Source organism: Nicotiana sylvestris, chromosome 1 (assembly GCF_000393655.2).
Source record: "Nicotiana sylvestris chromosome 1, ASM39365v2, whole genome shotgun sequence".
Lineage (NCBI taxonomy): Eukaryota > Viridiplantae > Streptophyta > Magnoliopsida > Solanales > Solanaceae > Nicotiana > Nicotiana sylvestris.
This window is the reverse complement of record NC_091057.1, coordinates 145,580,728-145,597,622: the sequence shown is the minus strand read 5'-3', so window position 1 is coordinate 145,597,622 and position 16,895 is coordinate 145,580,728. Positions and strand designations below refer to the sequence as shown.

At 34.2% G+C, this 16,895-nt stretch overlaps 2 protein-coding genes across 2 annotated transcripts; one reads left to right on the top strand and one right to left on the bottom strand.

Annotated features, from left to right (window-relative positions):
* Positions 1–9,427: 9,427 nt before the first annotated feature.
* On the top strand, positions 9,428–12,058 carry LOC104217074 (uncharacterized). The gene is made up of 3 exons (XM_009767232.2): positions 9,428–9,547; positions 11,453–11,735; positions 11,826–12,058. The coding sequence occupies exons 2-3, from the start codon at positions 11,464–11,466 to the stop codon at positions 11,827–11,829; spliced, it is 276 nt and encodes a 91-aa protein (XP_009765534.1). The 5' UTR covers positions 9,428–9,547; positions 11,453–11,463; the 3' UTR covers positions 11,830–12,058.
* A 190-nt stretch (positions 12,059–12,248) lies between these two features.
* On the bottom strand, positions 12,249–14,729 carry LOC104217075 (ammonium transporter 2 member 4-like). Its single transcript, XM_009767233.2, has 3 exons — positions 14,142–14,729; positions 12,975–13,260; positions 12,249–12,805 (listed from the first exon to the last, which is right to left on the bottom strand). The coding sequence occupies exons 1-3, from the start codon at positions 14,727–14,729 to the stop codon at positions 12,249–12,251; spliced, it is 1,431 nt and encodes a 476-aa protein (XP_009765535.1).
* Between the last annotated feature and the right edge of the window lie 2,166 nt (positions 14,730–16,895).

Genomic DNA, 16,895 nt, shown 5'->3' with positions numbered 1-16,895 from the left:
CCAGTTTTCTCTTTCCCCTCAAATTTTCTCTATTTTTGCTCTCCGATTTCTGTCCAGATTCCCCCCTCTTTATACAAGTCTGCCCCCCTTTTTAAAACTCAGTGCTCGACCCCTTTTCTCTTTTTCAAATCTGAATTTTTTCTAAAATCTGATTTTTTGACTTTAAGTTCCACTAAGAAAGTTTTTCCTTATTAAAAGCCCCCCCATTTTCTTTTGTTCCCCGGTATTCTTTAAACAAATATATTAGTGAACCCTACCATTAGTTGTCTATTATCTTTACACAAACCCACTTAGGAATGTCTCAAATCAGTCCACTAACAGGTTTAAATATTCAGCAGCTCTTAAACAAGTATTCATGTAGTTTGTTTTCCCCAAACTAACCCTTAAACTACCCCCTATAAACTCTCAATAATACTGACCCTAATACAAAAATCAGAATCCAACCCAAAACAGATTTTACAATCTGTTCAAACTTAATTATCAACACTAGTTTCTGATTGAACAGCTATAACCAAATCAGATCGAGTAGCATCAGAATAGGGATCAATGAATCAGGAAATAACCATATTGAATTAACTAGAATAACAATTGGCATATATACAGGGAATAAACTAACACAAATCCTAAATACAGAACATTGTAAATACATTGAACGGAAATATATGCAGCAAGATGATGACTAATTAAGAGAAAAAGGATCAAACACCACACACATGAGACCACTCGGACACTAATATCAACAGGATGCCAAGTGACTCAAATTATATGAACGACCTATTCAATTAATTGATTACATATTACAATTGACACTTAAACAAATCAGTAACAAAGCAACTATCAAACAGTGCTATTGACGAACTTATAGACTAATAGGGAATTAATTAAGCGACGCAATTTAGGACTTGATTTCACAATTCATAACACATATAGTTAAGGCGACTATAAATAACAGACAGAATCGGACCAAATAAAAGGTCGTTTGAAAATGAATAGAGTCAATTTGACTAAAAGCAATCAAAATCATCACAGTAAATAAACAGATACGTAAATAATGAAAACAAACACGAAGGAAAGAAAGAAAATACCTCATAATAACAGAATTATACGGACCCAATCTTCGAAACTCTGATTCAGGCACTTTGAAATCAAACAAACCTTAGTCGAAGTATTCTCAACTGAAAATACTTCGATTAAGGTCGATTAGACCCCAACCTTCTATTCAATTTGGGCAGATTCCAAGATTTGGGATTTTAGGGTTCTTGAGGGTATGATTTAGGGCTCAGCCACTTCTAGTCAGATTTGAACCAAACCAAGTTTGGTTTGGTTACGAGTGAGGTTAGGAGAGTGATTGGTGTGAGTTTGGGGTACATTGGGGTAGGTTTAGGTCATGCTCGAATCTTCGATTGAAGATTCGAGACGCTGTAGGGTGATTCGAGGTGAACAACCAACAGATCTATAACGAGGGTGGTTAGGGGGTGCTGTGGTGTTAATTAGGGACTGGTTGGTTTGGATCTGAGTTTGGCTCAAATCTTCAAATGAAGATTCGAGAAACTCCAGGAAGATTCGAGCTAAGTGGTTACCAGATTTGGATAGAGGGTGGTCAGGTGGTCTTAGGGTGTTGGTTTGGTGACCGACAGCGTAGTTGCCGCCGGGTTTCAGGCGAGGGGGAGCTAGGGCGGCTAGGGTTTTGGGGGCATAGTCTTAGGGACGATGATGAACAGGAAAACAAAAGGGGTTTGGTTAGGGGGCTGGGGTGAGGGATTGAATTTATATAGGGGTGGGGTGGATGGATCCTGGCCGTTGGATCAATTGAGATCAATGGCCTGGATTAATTCATTTAAATAAACGGTGTCATTTGGTCTCTTTGAGAGACCGGGTTCACCGGGTAAAAGTGGACCGGGTTGTGGGATCGGGTTTGGTCAAAGCTCTGGGGGCCATTGGATCAGAAACAACGAACGACCCCGATCAAATTTAACCATACAACGTCGTATGGTTTATTATTGAAGTTAACTGACCGGGCACCATCAAACGGCGTAGTATTTGCCCTATACTACGTCGTTTGATGGTCTTTGGGTTGACAGACCTGGGCCGGGTAAATGCTTTATTTTGGGCCTGATGTTTTTTTTTTCAATTAAAATGGCCCAGTCCAATTTTCTTCCTATTTTTGTTCTTTTCTTCATTTTCACTAATTAATAAAATCAATTAAAAATTAATTAAAATGCTCAAATATTCCTAATAAGTATTATCACATAATATTAAACACTAATTAGAAGTAATCTCACACAATTAGACATTAAACGCCGAAGAAATTATATAAAAATATAAAAAATCCTAAATGTATTTTTGTATATATTTGTTATTATTTTTTTTTATATAAGCCCATGATTTCTAAAACGCCACATTAACTCCGAGCTGCATATGCACCTACATTACTATTTTTTGTATTTTTCCCTATTTAAAATAAAATAATCATGCACAAATAAAATGCCACGAAAAATTCAAAATTGCATACAAAGAAAAAAAATTATTTGTGATTTCTTTTGGAGTAGTTCTTGTGAGGCAAAAGTCACGTGCTCACAATGCTTATAGTTATAGTAAAAGACATATGTGCGCAAATAGCACTTAGGATATGGTACTTCAGGACCAAGAATTGTATATGCTTCAAGCGATTTAAATCCTTTAAGGATTGTCATATAAGTTAAGTCATATAATAGACTTTAGTTAGATGCATATCAAGTTTTCATGTCATACTAGACAAATAAGATATCGAAAATTGATTGCACATGCCATTGATTTTATACTTTCAAGTATTTGAACTACACGTTCAAAACTGCATGGCTTTCATATGAAACCAATTCTATTCGAAATTGTTTCTCCAGACTTAAGATCCTCATATATATTTAGCGCTATCATAGATGTCGTCGACAAATATTTTATATCGGTTCCAACCTCCTTATTTTCATCTAAACATAACATAGAGATCTCTTCATTCATATATTCAGGTACCTGAATCTCTCCTGAGATTTTATGAAGTGTTATGCCATGTGATCTTCTTGATCATTTGCTCATATTCTTTATCAAGAATTTTATTTGAACCGATTTGTCTATACGTTTTAAACGTATCATAGACTTATTCTAATAGGAGCATTTGTAGTGAGAATACAGTTACTTTCTCTAGGTTAGCAAATGCGTCTGGAATGCTTTGCAATATATTGCAGATGAATTATCTTTTTATGAACTTCAAGTTCATATTATTTTATTCGAGGATCTAGATGTACACATGATAATTCATTCCATGTAACTTTTTCTCAACTGTTTATCGTGTCTCCCTCTCGTGTTAGAAAAACTAACTTGTTTCCTCAACGTTGAGAACTTATCTTTGTGCGTTATGGTGCTAATCAAAATATACACCGCACATCAATAATAATAAAATAAAATTATTTGGTTCCTAACCCTGAACCACTTGTGAGGGGAGAATGTAATATACTTTCGTTTATAATCTATATCGAACTGATATAGATATATTTGTTCTCATAAGCAACAATTTAGTTATTAAGTAGAGGCACTCAATAAATTATCTTGCTAAATCAACTGTGATGTAAACCAACTTATCAAGATGAACTGTCTTGAATAGAAATCTGGAAATTATGCTCGAAATTAAATTATTGAGCAAGTTACCTCGTAAACACCGGCCAGGTTGCGGGTTAATAATAATCGCACATATAACCATCTCATAGATGCATCTTATGTAGCATACATGGCAGGTGAATGAGCTTATATTCACCTTTGATATTTCCAGCATTCATGAGATTCAATCCCAATTTTAATTGGTCTATTTATTCGTAAAGAACTTTCTAGTTCTTTAATATTTACCCATGTGAATTCTCTTTTATTTTTGCACATCATATTTAAACTGATATGGCTAAATTGGTTATGCCACCTGGATGAATTCAATATTGATAACCTTCAGGTTTATACCATGACGTGTGCAATTATCAATAAAATTCAAGTTTATTATTATATGGGTTTTTATATTAATAAACTTCTATTTTATTGTTGCATACTTTTATTTAAGTAGTACAAACTGAAGAATAAAACGAGTAATTTTTTACATACATATTACCCCGCTACATATTTATCAACATCCATATGGTGAATATCTCTTTCAAGAAGAAAATTATACCATTATGGTCATGGTCAAAATCATTATAGGAAAGTTATGTTGCTTCTATTACTTTTGCCTTGTAATAATTACATTGCCATAATATTTTGGCATAATCACAATAGGTACGTGATCAATGATAATTCATGCCATAATAATGAAATTATTTTCTTATTTCATCTCAAACCTCCTTCTAGAGGTGAGTGTGGTATATTCACTACCACTAGCACGTTCATATTCTTCCAAGAATGAATATGTGTTCATAAATCAGATGTTATCACATTCACATCATGAATGGACTATAATCATCTACATGTGCTCTATAAAATCTCATGTCAAATCGATGACAAATATTACTTTCACATAGTGACAGATTATTTTGAGAATCCTTATTATTCTCATTACCAGAATAGACGATTATAATTTCGTCTATTACCACGTCCACATCCATTAATACCTTCACGGTAATAATTTTGTCTTCTTTCAGACTTATCATATACTGCTATCATATTCTCTTAAGGGAATGAGAATGAAGAAAATTCAATTGGACGGATTTTCACTTCTTTGCCCACAATCATACATGAATTTGATCATGACAAGGCATAGAAATTTTACCACTTTGGGTGGTTATAATTTCTTTCAAACTCCATTAGAGTTGTAATCAAAATTTATTGTTTTTGCTTGTATTTAAAATCAAATTATAGAAATTCAAGAATTTAAAAGAGAATAATAAAGTAAAATACTTACCTTAAATCCAGAATTTAATCATGAAGGAAGTTCATGGAACAATTGACAATCATCATGCTCAATCCCAGGGCTTCTACTCAATTGGTTAGAGTCTCGCGCTGATAATGTGTAATAAAATAATAAAATAAGAAGAACGATATTGCAAAGAAAGAGAGTAATTCTTATTGAATTCTAGGATGAATTACAATGGAATAGAACACTCTATTTATAGGGAAAATGTGACTTAGTCACCAAGTAACAAACCCTAAAATCTTTCTAAAATTTAGACATTCACCATAAATAAAATACTATATAACAATTCTTATATAATTGTTTTCACTTAATTATAGTTAATCAGAATATATTTTAATTTTATTAATAAATTTTTTAATTATAATAAAGTTATATAGTTTATTAAGAATACTCGATATAGCTAAGTTTTCTCTACTAAATTAATATCCGAAAAAAATACCCTTTTACCTACTCAATGCTTGTACTGTAGTAAATTTAATTAATTAAATTCAAGCCTCTAAATTATGTCTACCCCATATGGTTATTGTACAATAGCCTCATAATCTCCTTGCAAGCCAAAATCGTAATAGAACAGTTAATTTGGGATGGTGCGAGTGTAATATTGTATCTCATGTTAATTATATGGCTCTAACTTATTTCTACCTCATACAATAGTGTTTATTTTTTGGCCTGAATAAACATGCCCACTTATTATGTGTCACGGGGATAATTATATATAAGATCAAACAAGAAAATCTCTTCATTGTACCTCACAAATACCAAAAGTTCTCAACTTCTTTATAGTTTTAAGTTTGTGATATTACGTGAATAATTTTTTAAGAAAAAGGTTTTGAAAAAGTAATTTTTCGTATTTAATTGGCATTAACTATTCTTGCTTATAGACATTAGTTAATTTTTCTGTAGCTATCTTAACTTTTAAGTTTTGTACGTTATTATCATTCTTATTAATACTCAAACTTTTTTTATGAAAACATTATCTGATTTGTTAAAATGTTATTAATGTTATAAATAGAGTTTTATTTAAGGTGAATATCTATATTTTAGAGAGACTTTAGGGTTTGTTATTTGATGACTAAGTCACTCTTTCCCTATAAATAGAGAGGTCCTATTTCATTGTAATTGATCCCAAAAATCAACAAGAATTCTCCCTCCCTTCTTTTTTATGTAATACTCTCCTTCTTTTATTATTTCATAACACGTTATCAGTACGAGTCTCTAACCAATTGAGTATAAGCTTTGGGATTGAACATAATGATTGTCAATTGTTCCATGAACTTCCTTCATGATTAAACTCTGGATTTAAGGTAAGTATTTTTCTTTATTTTTCTCTTTTAAATTCTTGACATTCTATAATTTGATTTTAAATACAAGTAAAGACGATAAATTTTGATTGTAACTCTAATGGAGTTTGAAAGAAATTATAATCACCCAAAGTGGTAAAATTTCTATGCCTTGCCATGATCAAATTTATGTATGATTGTGGGTAAAGAATTGAAAACTCGTCCCATTGAATTTACTTCATTCCCATTTCCTTAAGAGAATGTGATAGCAATATATGATACGTCTGAAAAAAGACAAAATTATTACCGTGAAGATATCAATGGATGTGAACGTGATAATAGACGAAATTATAATTGTCTCATTGTGGTAATGAGATCAATAAGGATTCTCAAAATAATCCTTCACTTTGTGAATGTAATATTTGTCATTGATTTGACATGTGATTTTGTAAAGCATATATATAGAGGATTATGGTCCATTCATGATGTGAATGTGACACCATGTGATTTATGAATACATTTTCATTCTTGGAAGAATATGAACGTGTTAGCGGTAGTGAATATACCACACTCATCTCTAGAATGAGGTTTGAGATGAAATAAGAAAATAATTTCATAATTATGGTATGGATGGTCATTGATCACGTACCTATTGTGATTAGCCAAAATATTATGGCAATGTGATTATTACATGGCAAACGTAATAGAAGCAACATATCTTGCCTATAATGATTTTGACCATGACCATAATGGTATAACTTTCTCCTTAAAAGAGATATTCACCGTATGGATGTTGATGAATATGTAGTAGTACCAAATTAATTGAGACCTTTGAAAGAGCCAATTATTACTATTTTGGAGGAATAAAATTGATTATCAATAAGATATTGTGTTGTAGTAAGTCTCAAAGAAACTTAATTGAATTTCTAAAGTATTCGCGAAAGCGATTGGTTATATTGAGACTATAAATAAAAGAAAGATTTAATATCTTCTATTACTACAACTTGTAGCGGGATAATATGTTGTGAAAAGTTACCCGGTTTACTCTTCAGTTTGTACTACATAAATAAAAGAATACCACAATAGAGTGGACGTTTATTGATATAAAAACTCATATCATAACAAACTTGAAGTTTATTTATAATTGCACACGTCATGGTGTAAACCTGAAGTTTATCAAAATTGATAATTTATCCAGTTGGCATAATTGATTTAGCCATATTAATTTAAGTATGATATGCAAAAAAAATAAAAGAGAATTCACAAGAGTAAATATTAAAGAACTAGAAAGTTCTTTACGAATTCTCTTACGTTGCTTGTTCTTATTAATTAATAGGCCAACTAAAATTGGGATTGAATCCCATGAATGCTGGAAATATCAAAGGCGAATATGGGCTCATTCAACTGCCATTTATACCACATAAGATGCATCTATGAGATGATTACACATGCGATTATTATTAACCCACAACCTGATATTTGCGAGGTAACTTGCTCAATAATTTAACTTAGAGCATAATTTCCAGATTCCTATTCAATACAGTTCATCTTGATAAGTTGGTTTACATCACAGTTGATTTAGCAAAATAACTTATTGAGTGCCTCCACTTAATAGTTAAATTATTGCTTATGAGAACAAAAGTTATCTATATCAGTATGATATAGGTTATATACGAAAGTATATTACATTCTCCTTTCACAAGTGGTTCGGGGTCATAAACCAAATAATTTCATCTTATTATTATTGATGTGCGGTGTATATTTTGATTTACACCATAACGCACAAAGATGGATTTCCAAAGTTGAGGAAGCAAGTTAGTTTTTCTAACATGAGGGGGAGACATGATAAACAATTGAGAAAAAGTTACGTGGAATGAATTATCATATGTACATCTAGATCCTCGAATAAAACAATATGAACTTGAAGTTCATAAAAAGATAATTCATCTGCAATATATTGCAAAGCATGCTAGACGCATTTGCTGACCCAAAGAAAGTAATTATATTCTCACTGCAAATGCTCCTATTAGAATGAGTCCTAAAAGTACAAAATTTATGGTACGCTTAAAGCGTATAAACAAATCGGTTTCAAATGAAATTTTTGATAAAGAAGAGGTCTAGAAGAGTACATGATATAACATTTCATAAAACCTAAGAGAGGTTCAAGTAGCTAAATGAATGAAAAGGTCTCTATGTTATGTCTTTATGAAAAAATATTAGAACCGATATAAAATGTTCGTCGACGACATCTATTATAGAGCTAAGTATAGATGAGGACCTCAAGTCTATCTAATACAGACACAAAAATATTGGCCAAATAGAAGAGAAACAATTCAAATAGAATTGGTTTCATATGAAAGACATGTAGTTTTGAACATGTAGTTCAAATACTTGAAAGTATAAAGTCAATGTCAGTTTTCGATATCTTATTTGTCTAGCATGACATGAAAACTTGATATACATCTAATTAAAGTCTATTATATGACTTATATGACTTAGCTTATATAACACTTAGAAGGATTTAAATCGCTTGAAGCGTATACAATTCTTGGTCCTGAAGTATCATATTCTAAGTGCTATTTGCGCATATATTGATCTTGCTATAACTATAAGCATGATAACGTGATAGCGAGGATTTTCAAGGTGCAACATATTCATTAGAGTTAATATGGTTATTTTATTCATCAAATCTATACCGACGTCAACCTTTAAGAAACTAGTGCACAAGATTAGAATGCGAAGGCTCAAAGATGTGAATTGATACTCTCGTCAGGGGGAGTTAATACGCGCTGTGCTCTTTTTCCCTTACAAGGTTTTGTTCCACTGGGTTTTCCTTGCAAGGTTTTTAACGAGGCAACCAAAATGCGTATTTCTAAACATGTGCACTCTTTTCATTTTCTAGAAATTTTTTCCACTGAATTTTATTTTAATTAAATTTTTAACGAGGCACATTATCCGTTAAATAGACATTCAAGGGGAGTGTTATAAATAGAGTTTTATTTAAGGTGAATATCTATATTTTAGAGAGATTTTAGGGTTTGTTACTTGGCGGCTAAGTCACTCTTCCCTATAAATAGAGGGTCCTATTCCATTGTAATTGATCCTAAAAATCAATAAGAATTCTCTCTCCCTACTTTTTTTTGTAATACTCTTCTTCTTTTATTATTTCGTAACAATTAATTAATTTTTAGTAATATATATATATATAGTTTCACTCACCAATCAAATTCCTTAAAATCATAAAAAATTAACCTTTTTAGGAGAACGTTTTAATAAATTCCCCCAAAATCCCCAACTCGCCGCTCCTCTGCCGCCTCTGTAGCTCCCAAACGCCACTTACAATCAGGTAAATTTTCGTCTAATCTGTAAGCACAAATTGCTTCAATACAACTTATAATCGCTCAATTCATACTTCTTTAACGTATTTGACTGATATTATCCTTCTTTCCCATCTTAAGATATAGTTTTGAACTTCATGCTTAGCTCGTCTCATACTAAGTTCAGTTCTGAGCTTTTATAGCTTTGGGGAACTTGGAATCGTTTGAGATTCGTTTCTGCAACGTGGATAATGATTTGTAAATGTCTGTGAAAAATATTTAGTGGAATTTGATTTTAGGCTCGGTCAGGACGGTAATTGATTTCCCATGTATATGACATGAGTATGGATACTTCGTTTTACTCCTTCAAAATACATGACAAAATGACTGATAATTGAGAAAACTGGGTGGTGAGTACTTATTCATACTGATGCTGGATACATACTTGCCCGCGAGTTCATATGACATAGTTTATAATTAACTCCATTATTATTGTTTGAAGTTGTGTCAGATATATATATTCTTACCCTTCTTGTCAATGAAATGTAATGATTCTAGGCTAGCGTCGAGGGAAAAAATGTCATCTGTATAGGGGAAGGGGGAAGTTTTGGTTCACGTTTGGCGAGTTGCTGGTTTGTATATGTGGTCTAATGAGAAGAAATGGTTAATACTGAAGGGAAGAGAAAAGGTAAACTTAAGCATCACACTCTTTGGTATTATATCCGGGGGAAGATCCTATAAGTAGTTTAGAGAAGGCCTAAGTTCATTTCATTGGTTGCTTTAGTAACACATGGTTCTACAAGTATTTGAACAGAATGTACTAGTTGGAGTATAGGCGCCTCTTGGTTCTGTAGTGAAATTTCTGACTTTGTGCTGCTGGGTATCTGATATATAATAGAGAAGCAAACTTTGTATATATTTGTAGTACTTAGTGTTGGATCTTTCGAGTATGTGGGTTCTGTTTGAGGCATTAAGGCTTGAGCTACCATGAAATTGGAAACAATATCCTGGCCTACATTCTCATTTAGGATGTGCATTGCTTGTCATGTTGCAGAAACGGAAAGGAAAAAAGTTTCCTGTACTTTTTTCCAGGTTTCGTGTTGAACTGTTTGTGATGTATTCTTATATAGGAGGAGAAGTAAATTTTGTATGCAACTTATCGAAAAAGTAAATCTTGATATACATGTTTGAACAAATTCTGTTCAGTATGTAGGATGGCCTAGTCTTAATTTATGGGAAAGCGGACAGTTTTGACTTTTGAGTTCCCTTTTACTATAAATTGTGTTAACGCAGAGCTGTGCCTATTTTTGGAGGAGCAGAAAAGGGGAAGTGATATTGTACTTTTAGCAGCTGGGAAATGGTTCTTCATGTTCCTTTAGTTTAAGAACGAAAAGAAAAAAAAAACGAATCTCTTATTTCATTGAGTTACATGATGTCCTCTTGTCTGGGACCTTCAACCTACCCAAGCCCTGCTCCTTCAGGCCTCTTCAGGAACAATTATCCTTCATAGTGGAGGAATATATTCTACTATTTCCTTTTCCTTTATTTGTAATATAAGACCACCTCCCATGGGTTTCGGCCGGTGTGTGAAGGCTAGACCACAAGAAAGGAATTTGGCATCAGTGACGCAAAGAACATGAAACACCTTCTACTCCTTTCAACAATTTTTATGGTGTGTTTGCCATTTTGCATTTATATTATGCAACTTGTTTGACGAAGAATGCCCATTTAGATGGATTCAGTGCTCAAGTGTTTCATCTAAAGGTAGTCATGCACTTACAATATGTCCAAATGCTTGATATCTGTCTTTGTTGAGTGTTTTTATGGGATGTATGCTCGAACATTAACTTTCATAGCACATAATAATCTGGCTTTTTTCTTTTGAATGGTGACACTAAATAATCTGGATTGAGGTGAGGACTGAAATGATGCAGGAACATAGGATATGATGATGGATGCTCAAATGCAAGAAGCATTATCCCCTCCTCAAGTGAAAGCCACACTCCGCCTTGGATCAGAAACATACTCTGTTGAGGTTTGTAAAGGGATTCTTTCTGAGCAATTGATCTCTATGAAAGAGCAAAGCATGACTATACTGAAGGACTACATTACCAAGCATAATGTTCCAAATGAGGTCCCTGATGTACCAGAAGAATTTTCTTCAGAAGATGATGGTGAAATTCCTGAGCAGCCCTCTGTAAAATCCAAGAAGCGCAAGTAAATCTATTTTCTCCGTTTATGCTTATGTCATTGTAGGTTTCCTATTTTTATGATGGCTATTAACGCTCTTACATGGTGAAATTGTAGTTGAAAAAGATGTGGAATTAATTGCCAGTTGCCATAACTTGAGATAAGCGGAACTGTTTTAATAGTTTATGAGAGTGAGATGTGAATGCTTGGGGAACTTATGGACAATATTTCGTTCGAATGGAGTGTAACATAGGCCCTTTTTTTTGTTAGAACTTGTAATATTTTGAAGAATGTATTCTTACTTCATATCTGTCTTTTTAAATGATTGATCAAAAGTGATTACTATGTTATGGTTGTGGACAATTTCCTCATTTCTGACTCTATTTCATCTGTTTCTCCCCTGCTACCAACGTACGAAGACTAAATTGGAGCATGCAATATGTTTCTTTACAACATATTGGATGAAAGAAGACTTAGAAGTTCTACTCAGGCTAGCAGCAAACTATACTGCAACCTTGCAACCTAGCCATAGAGAGCACTTCATACCATTTGGAATTCACTCACAGTCTTTGAAACAACTGATGGATACTCATCAGCATCATATGCAGAATTCACCTGGGTATTCTCATACTTCTCTTCATCATCCCAGATTGCATATGCTTCCTCTCCATGAATAGCGTCATCTCCAATTTTCAGCACCTCTTCCTCCAACCTAAGGGGCACAATCAACTTGATGAACAAGCAGACCAAGCTTGTCATGACAATATTTAAACATACGATAAATCCGATTCCAGCTAGTTGAGCTCCCATTTGCCGTAGCCCAGCTGAAGTCCTGCCCGTCTGCAGACCGTAGGCTAGGCCAATATACCTTTCCCATTCAGGTACAAGGTAAAATAGCCGACAGAGCTTTGGCACAGCGAAAAAACCAGTGAGAATACCTCCTAAAATTCCAGCTAGGGCATGGGTATGAAAGACGGCAAAAGTATCATCGACATGCCTTAGGAACTTGATCTTCTTGTGAAGGACTGTCATTGTGTACCACGGTACACTTCCCGAAGTTAAGCCCATCAGGATGGCCGCCCAACATTGAACAACTCCTGTATTAGGTGAATGTACCAGTTAGTCTAGAATGGAGAAAATCATCTTGGATTCTATCTAGGATTTAAGTTATGTGCATGGATAGCAGGTTATTACTCTATATTCTAGGTTACCATATTCACTATATACTGTCAGTGTACAAAATTAAAACTTATCCGGAGAATGTACCTGCACCAGGAGTGATGCAAACAAGGCCAGTGATCATGCCATTAACAGCTCCGATCACAGAGGGTTTGCCAAAGACAGACATGTCTAGGACTAACCAAGTAAGGAGGCTGGTGGCAGTGCAGACATGTGTATTCAATACGGCTAGCGAGGCGTCGGTGCTGGCGGTATAAGGTGCTCCACCATTGAACCCAGTCCAACCCATCCACAAAAGGCCAGCGCCGGCCAGCATCATCAGAATGTTGTTTGGTGGAAACCTCTCTCTGTCTTTGTCCAGTCTTGGCCCTACCTGTTAAGTGTTGACATTGCCATTGAACGTCCCAAGTCTTGATCAGGATAAAAAGATGATCTCAAAGTAAGATTCTGAATAATTTAGGGAGAGTTGAAACTTTCAAGATTAATATTCCAGCTTAAAGAATGTTTTATAATATGATTTTATGATTATGGATTGATTATAGATTAAACATTTCTAAAACTCACTTTTTTCTTCTTCAAATCTAGTGCTATTTAGAAAATCTATGTAATAACGAAATGTCCGCTTCAACCGCTGTTTCACCTCAGAATGTTTTATAATATGATTTTATGAAAGGTATATGGATTGATTATAGATTAAACATTTCTGAAACTCGCTTTTTTCTTCTTCAAATCTAGTGCTATTTAGAAAATCTATGTAATAACGAAATGTCCGTTTCAACCGCTGTTTCACCTCCCAAAGAGCAAAGTTGGCTTGATGAGCGCGGATGAGGAAAGAAGAGCTTCCTTCATTCATTACTAAGCCCTTTAATTATTTATATCTATTCAAAGTGTTTTTTTGTGTGGGGGTAGTCTCAATATTATAACCTTAATTTATACAAAAACACATCAACCATAAGTCCAGGGCTTTGGTCCATAAGACCATACCAAGCTAGTGTCGATACTGGTATAATACAATGTCAATAAATATATCCCGACTTTGGTCATCATCCATCTGGAGAAAGTTTATATTCCTGAGATAGAAGAAAATGAGTCTGATCCTATTTCCACCAATTCCAAGTTGTGTTTCTCACTAAGGACCGGTAAAATACTACATCATATACTTACCAAGACCCCAGAAATTTATGAGAAATTTAACTTTTGAATGACGAATAGGAAGGGGGAATTAAGTTCATAGTGTTGCGTTAAATTACTTACCCAATAAGCCGCCGTGAAACCAGCTACACCAGAAGAAAGATGAATAACATATCCTCCTGCAAAATCAATCACTCCTAGCTTGGACAGCCACCCTTCTGGACACCAAATGCTAAATGCCCCAATGGTATACGAAAAAGTATGCCACAAAGGCACGAACAACATCCAAGCTATAAAATTCATCCTCCCAAGAAGCGCCCCAGCGACCAAGATTGGCGTAATCGCCGCGAAAACGAATTGAAAAAACACCATACTTGCTGTAGGAAAGTACCCCAAGAATGCTTGTCCAAGAAGGTACTTCTCGTCCATGGCGACAGCCGGTTTTCCCCAAAAGGCCACAAGCTTGTCACCAAATGACATCCGGTAGCCCCATCCTACCCAACATATGAGAACAGAAGCAAAGGCATAGAGTGCCATGAATGCTGAATTGATTGCCCATTTTTTCTTTACCATCCCACCATAAAGGATGACCAAGCCGGGCACACACTGGAGCCCGACTAAGGTGGCAGCCGTGAGCTGCCACGCGTTGTCACCTTTGTTCATCCATTCTGGACTTGCCTCATCTGTTGATAGATTTGAGGGAAGTTCCATTAGTGATAGTATCTCTTGCAATAGCTAATAGTGATTCAATTACTCGAGAAACAAAGATTCAGATGAGTTTAAATGAAGCAATATGAATTATGAGAGTTCTTATATAGGACCTCAAACCGCTTGGGACTGAGACGTTACTGTTGTAATGGAGCAACAATAAGCAGGAAATTTAAGGGTAAGAGTGTCTATGTTATGCTTAAGAAGGGTTTAACAAGTGTTACTTTTTTTTCTTTGGTTGTTTTTTACAATTGTCACCTATTAGGATTCAGAATATAATTGAGATAGTTACTGTCTAAGAAATTAATGGACAAATGGCTTTTGTTGTTAATTTAACAGGAGTATGTGATTGTGTCATTTCTGAAGAATGTAAGTGATGTCATTGCCGGCTTTGGTAGCTAGTTGGCCTGTTCTTTGAAGTGTTTCAGTACGTATTTTAGAAAAGGAATAGAATGTACTATTGGACGCATTTTCATAATTTCCGAATCATTTTCTTAAAAATACTCATTGCTCAGAAACAAAAAAGTTACTAACTATTTGGTTGAATTCCTTTTAATTTTAAAACCAATAACTAAGTTATACAAAATGATCTGACTTGGGCAAGAGATAATAGAATGCATGGGGCCATGAGACTCTCTAATTATCTTCATTACTGTTCAATTTTTTAAAGCATTCCTTGTTGCTTTTGATTTAGGAGCTATTGCTATATAGCTTTAATTTTTTATTAGTCATAAATTTAACTAAATGTTAGCTAATTAAGTATGAAAATCTCATACAAGTTTCTACCTGATTCTAAGCCATTGGATTGGAGGTTAGCTTCCAAATATCCTTCCCCACTCTTTAGAGGTTGAAACAATTGAATAGGAAATAACTCATGCACGACATTTTAGTATACAAATTTCACGTTGTCAGCAAGCTACCAATAACAAATCAACTTCCAACACATTCAAATATATTCAAAACCTTAAGATTTTGAGAGGGTGCTTTAATTAACTTTTGCAATTCAGACGCATGTATAAAATCTGTCTTTTATGGGATTTTCATTACTTCGTTTCCAATTAAACAATTAACTCTCTTTTTTATGAACTGATGATCATCAATTTCCTGTGTGTGAAAGAGTTAATCATCACATATATCCACTTTGCTCTATCATATTTTATTAATCCTTCAATTCTCTTCCATAAATATAACTTCATGACAAAGGGAATGAATCACATATTTTGGGTTGCAACCGCATTCATAATTTAATTTATAGCCCCTTCTTAGAAATCAACTTCATGAGCCTTCTCCCATTAAAGAAACAAAAGAACAAAATGCGAACTTCTCAATTAGTAAAAAGTTCTAATGAGAAAGTTTTGTTTTCTTTGAAGAAATTGTAGTCCAAAGTAAGTATTATAATATGATTTGAGAAATTTGACGCAGTCCCCTGCCCATTCAGTTAAACATTCATTTTTCCCCTTCTAGTTAAAGTTAAGTCGAATTTACTCCCTATATTTTCGACAATTTTAACTCGAAAACCTAGTAGCTTATTTTGTCAAGCTAATAAATGGAACTCAAAATACAATCTCATTTTGAAAAGAATTAAAAAATTAATGTCCAATTTCATAGTGATAAAATATAGGCTTTGACACTCGTTATCCAAAAGCCACCATTTTTTGGGATGGATCTCGGGAGCTATACAAAATGTATTGTATACGGTACAAATCGACGGTTCGATTTTACGATCATCGAGGCAACTCGGGGATTTTTAGTGTTCGACTCCGAGGGTTCTCGGTGGTCGACTTCGAGGTAGCGTAAATGACGACCGACCTCGAGGCAATGCAAATTAGTGGTCTCGGCGGATCAAGGTGAAGTTCCCAAAGCGCGTACATATAGCTGGCCAAGTCTAGGGGACTAGCCAAAAAAAGCGAATCAAGGCATTAAATGGTTGTACCAGCTCCATATCTTTGTAATTAATACCTTTTGTACTATGTTAGGATTCCCCCTCATATGTAAAGGAGATCCTTGTCATTTTGTAGACACCTATTGCTCAATACTAAATGCACAAGAACATTCTCTCTGCCCTCTAACACATTCTCTTGGTCTCATCACTTCATTTATTGCTTATATTTATTGTGTTCTATTTATTGCTCTTCATTTATTGCTTATTATTGGCTATAAAGACCCATA

Bases quoted from the DNA above. Each gene is read 5' to 3' on its own strand.
- LOC104217074 (XM_009767232.2), top strand. From the start codon at position 11,464: ATGATGATGGATGCTCAAATGCAAGAAGCATTATCCCCTCCTCAAGTG.
- LOC104217075 (XM_009767233.2), bottom strand. From the start codon at position 14,729: ATGGAACTTCCCTCAAATCTATCAACAGATGAGGCAAGTCCAGAATGG. The intron at 13,261-14,141 runs GTAAGTAATTTA...AACACTTAACAG, and splicing joins GTTTCACGGCGGCTTATTGG to GTAGGGCCAAGACTGGACAA. The intron at 12,806-12,974 runs GTACATTCTCCG...CACCTAATACAG, and splicing joins TTGCATCACTCCTGGTGCAG to GAGTTGTTCAATGTTGGGCG.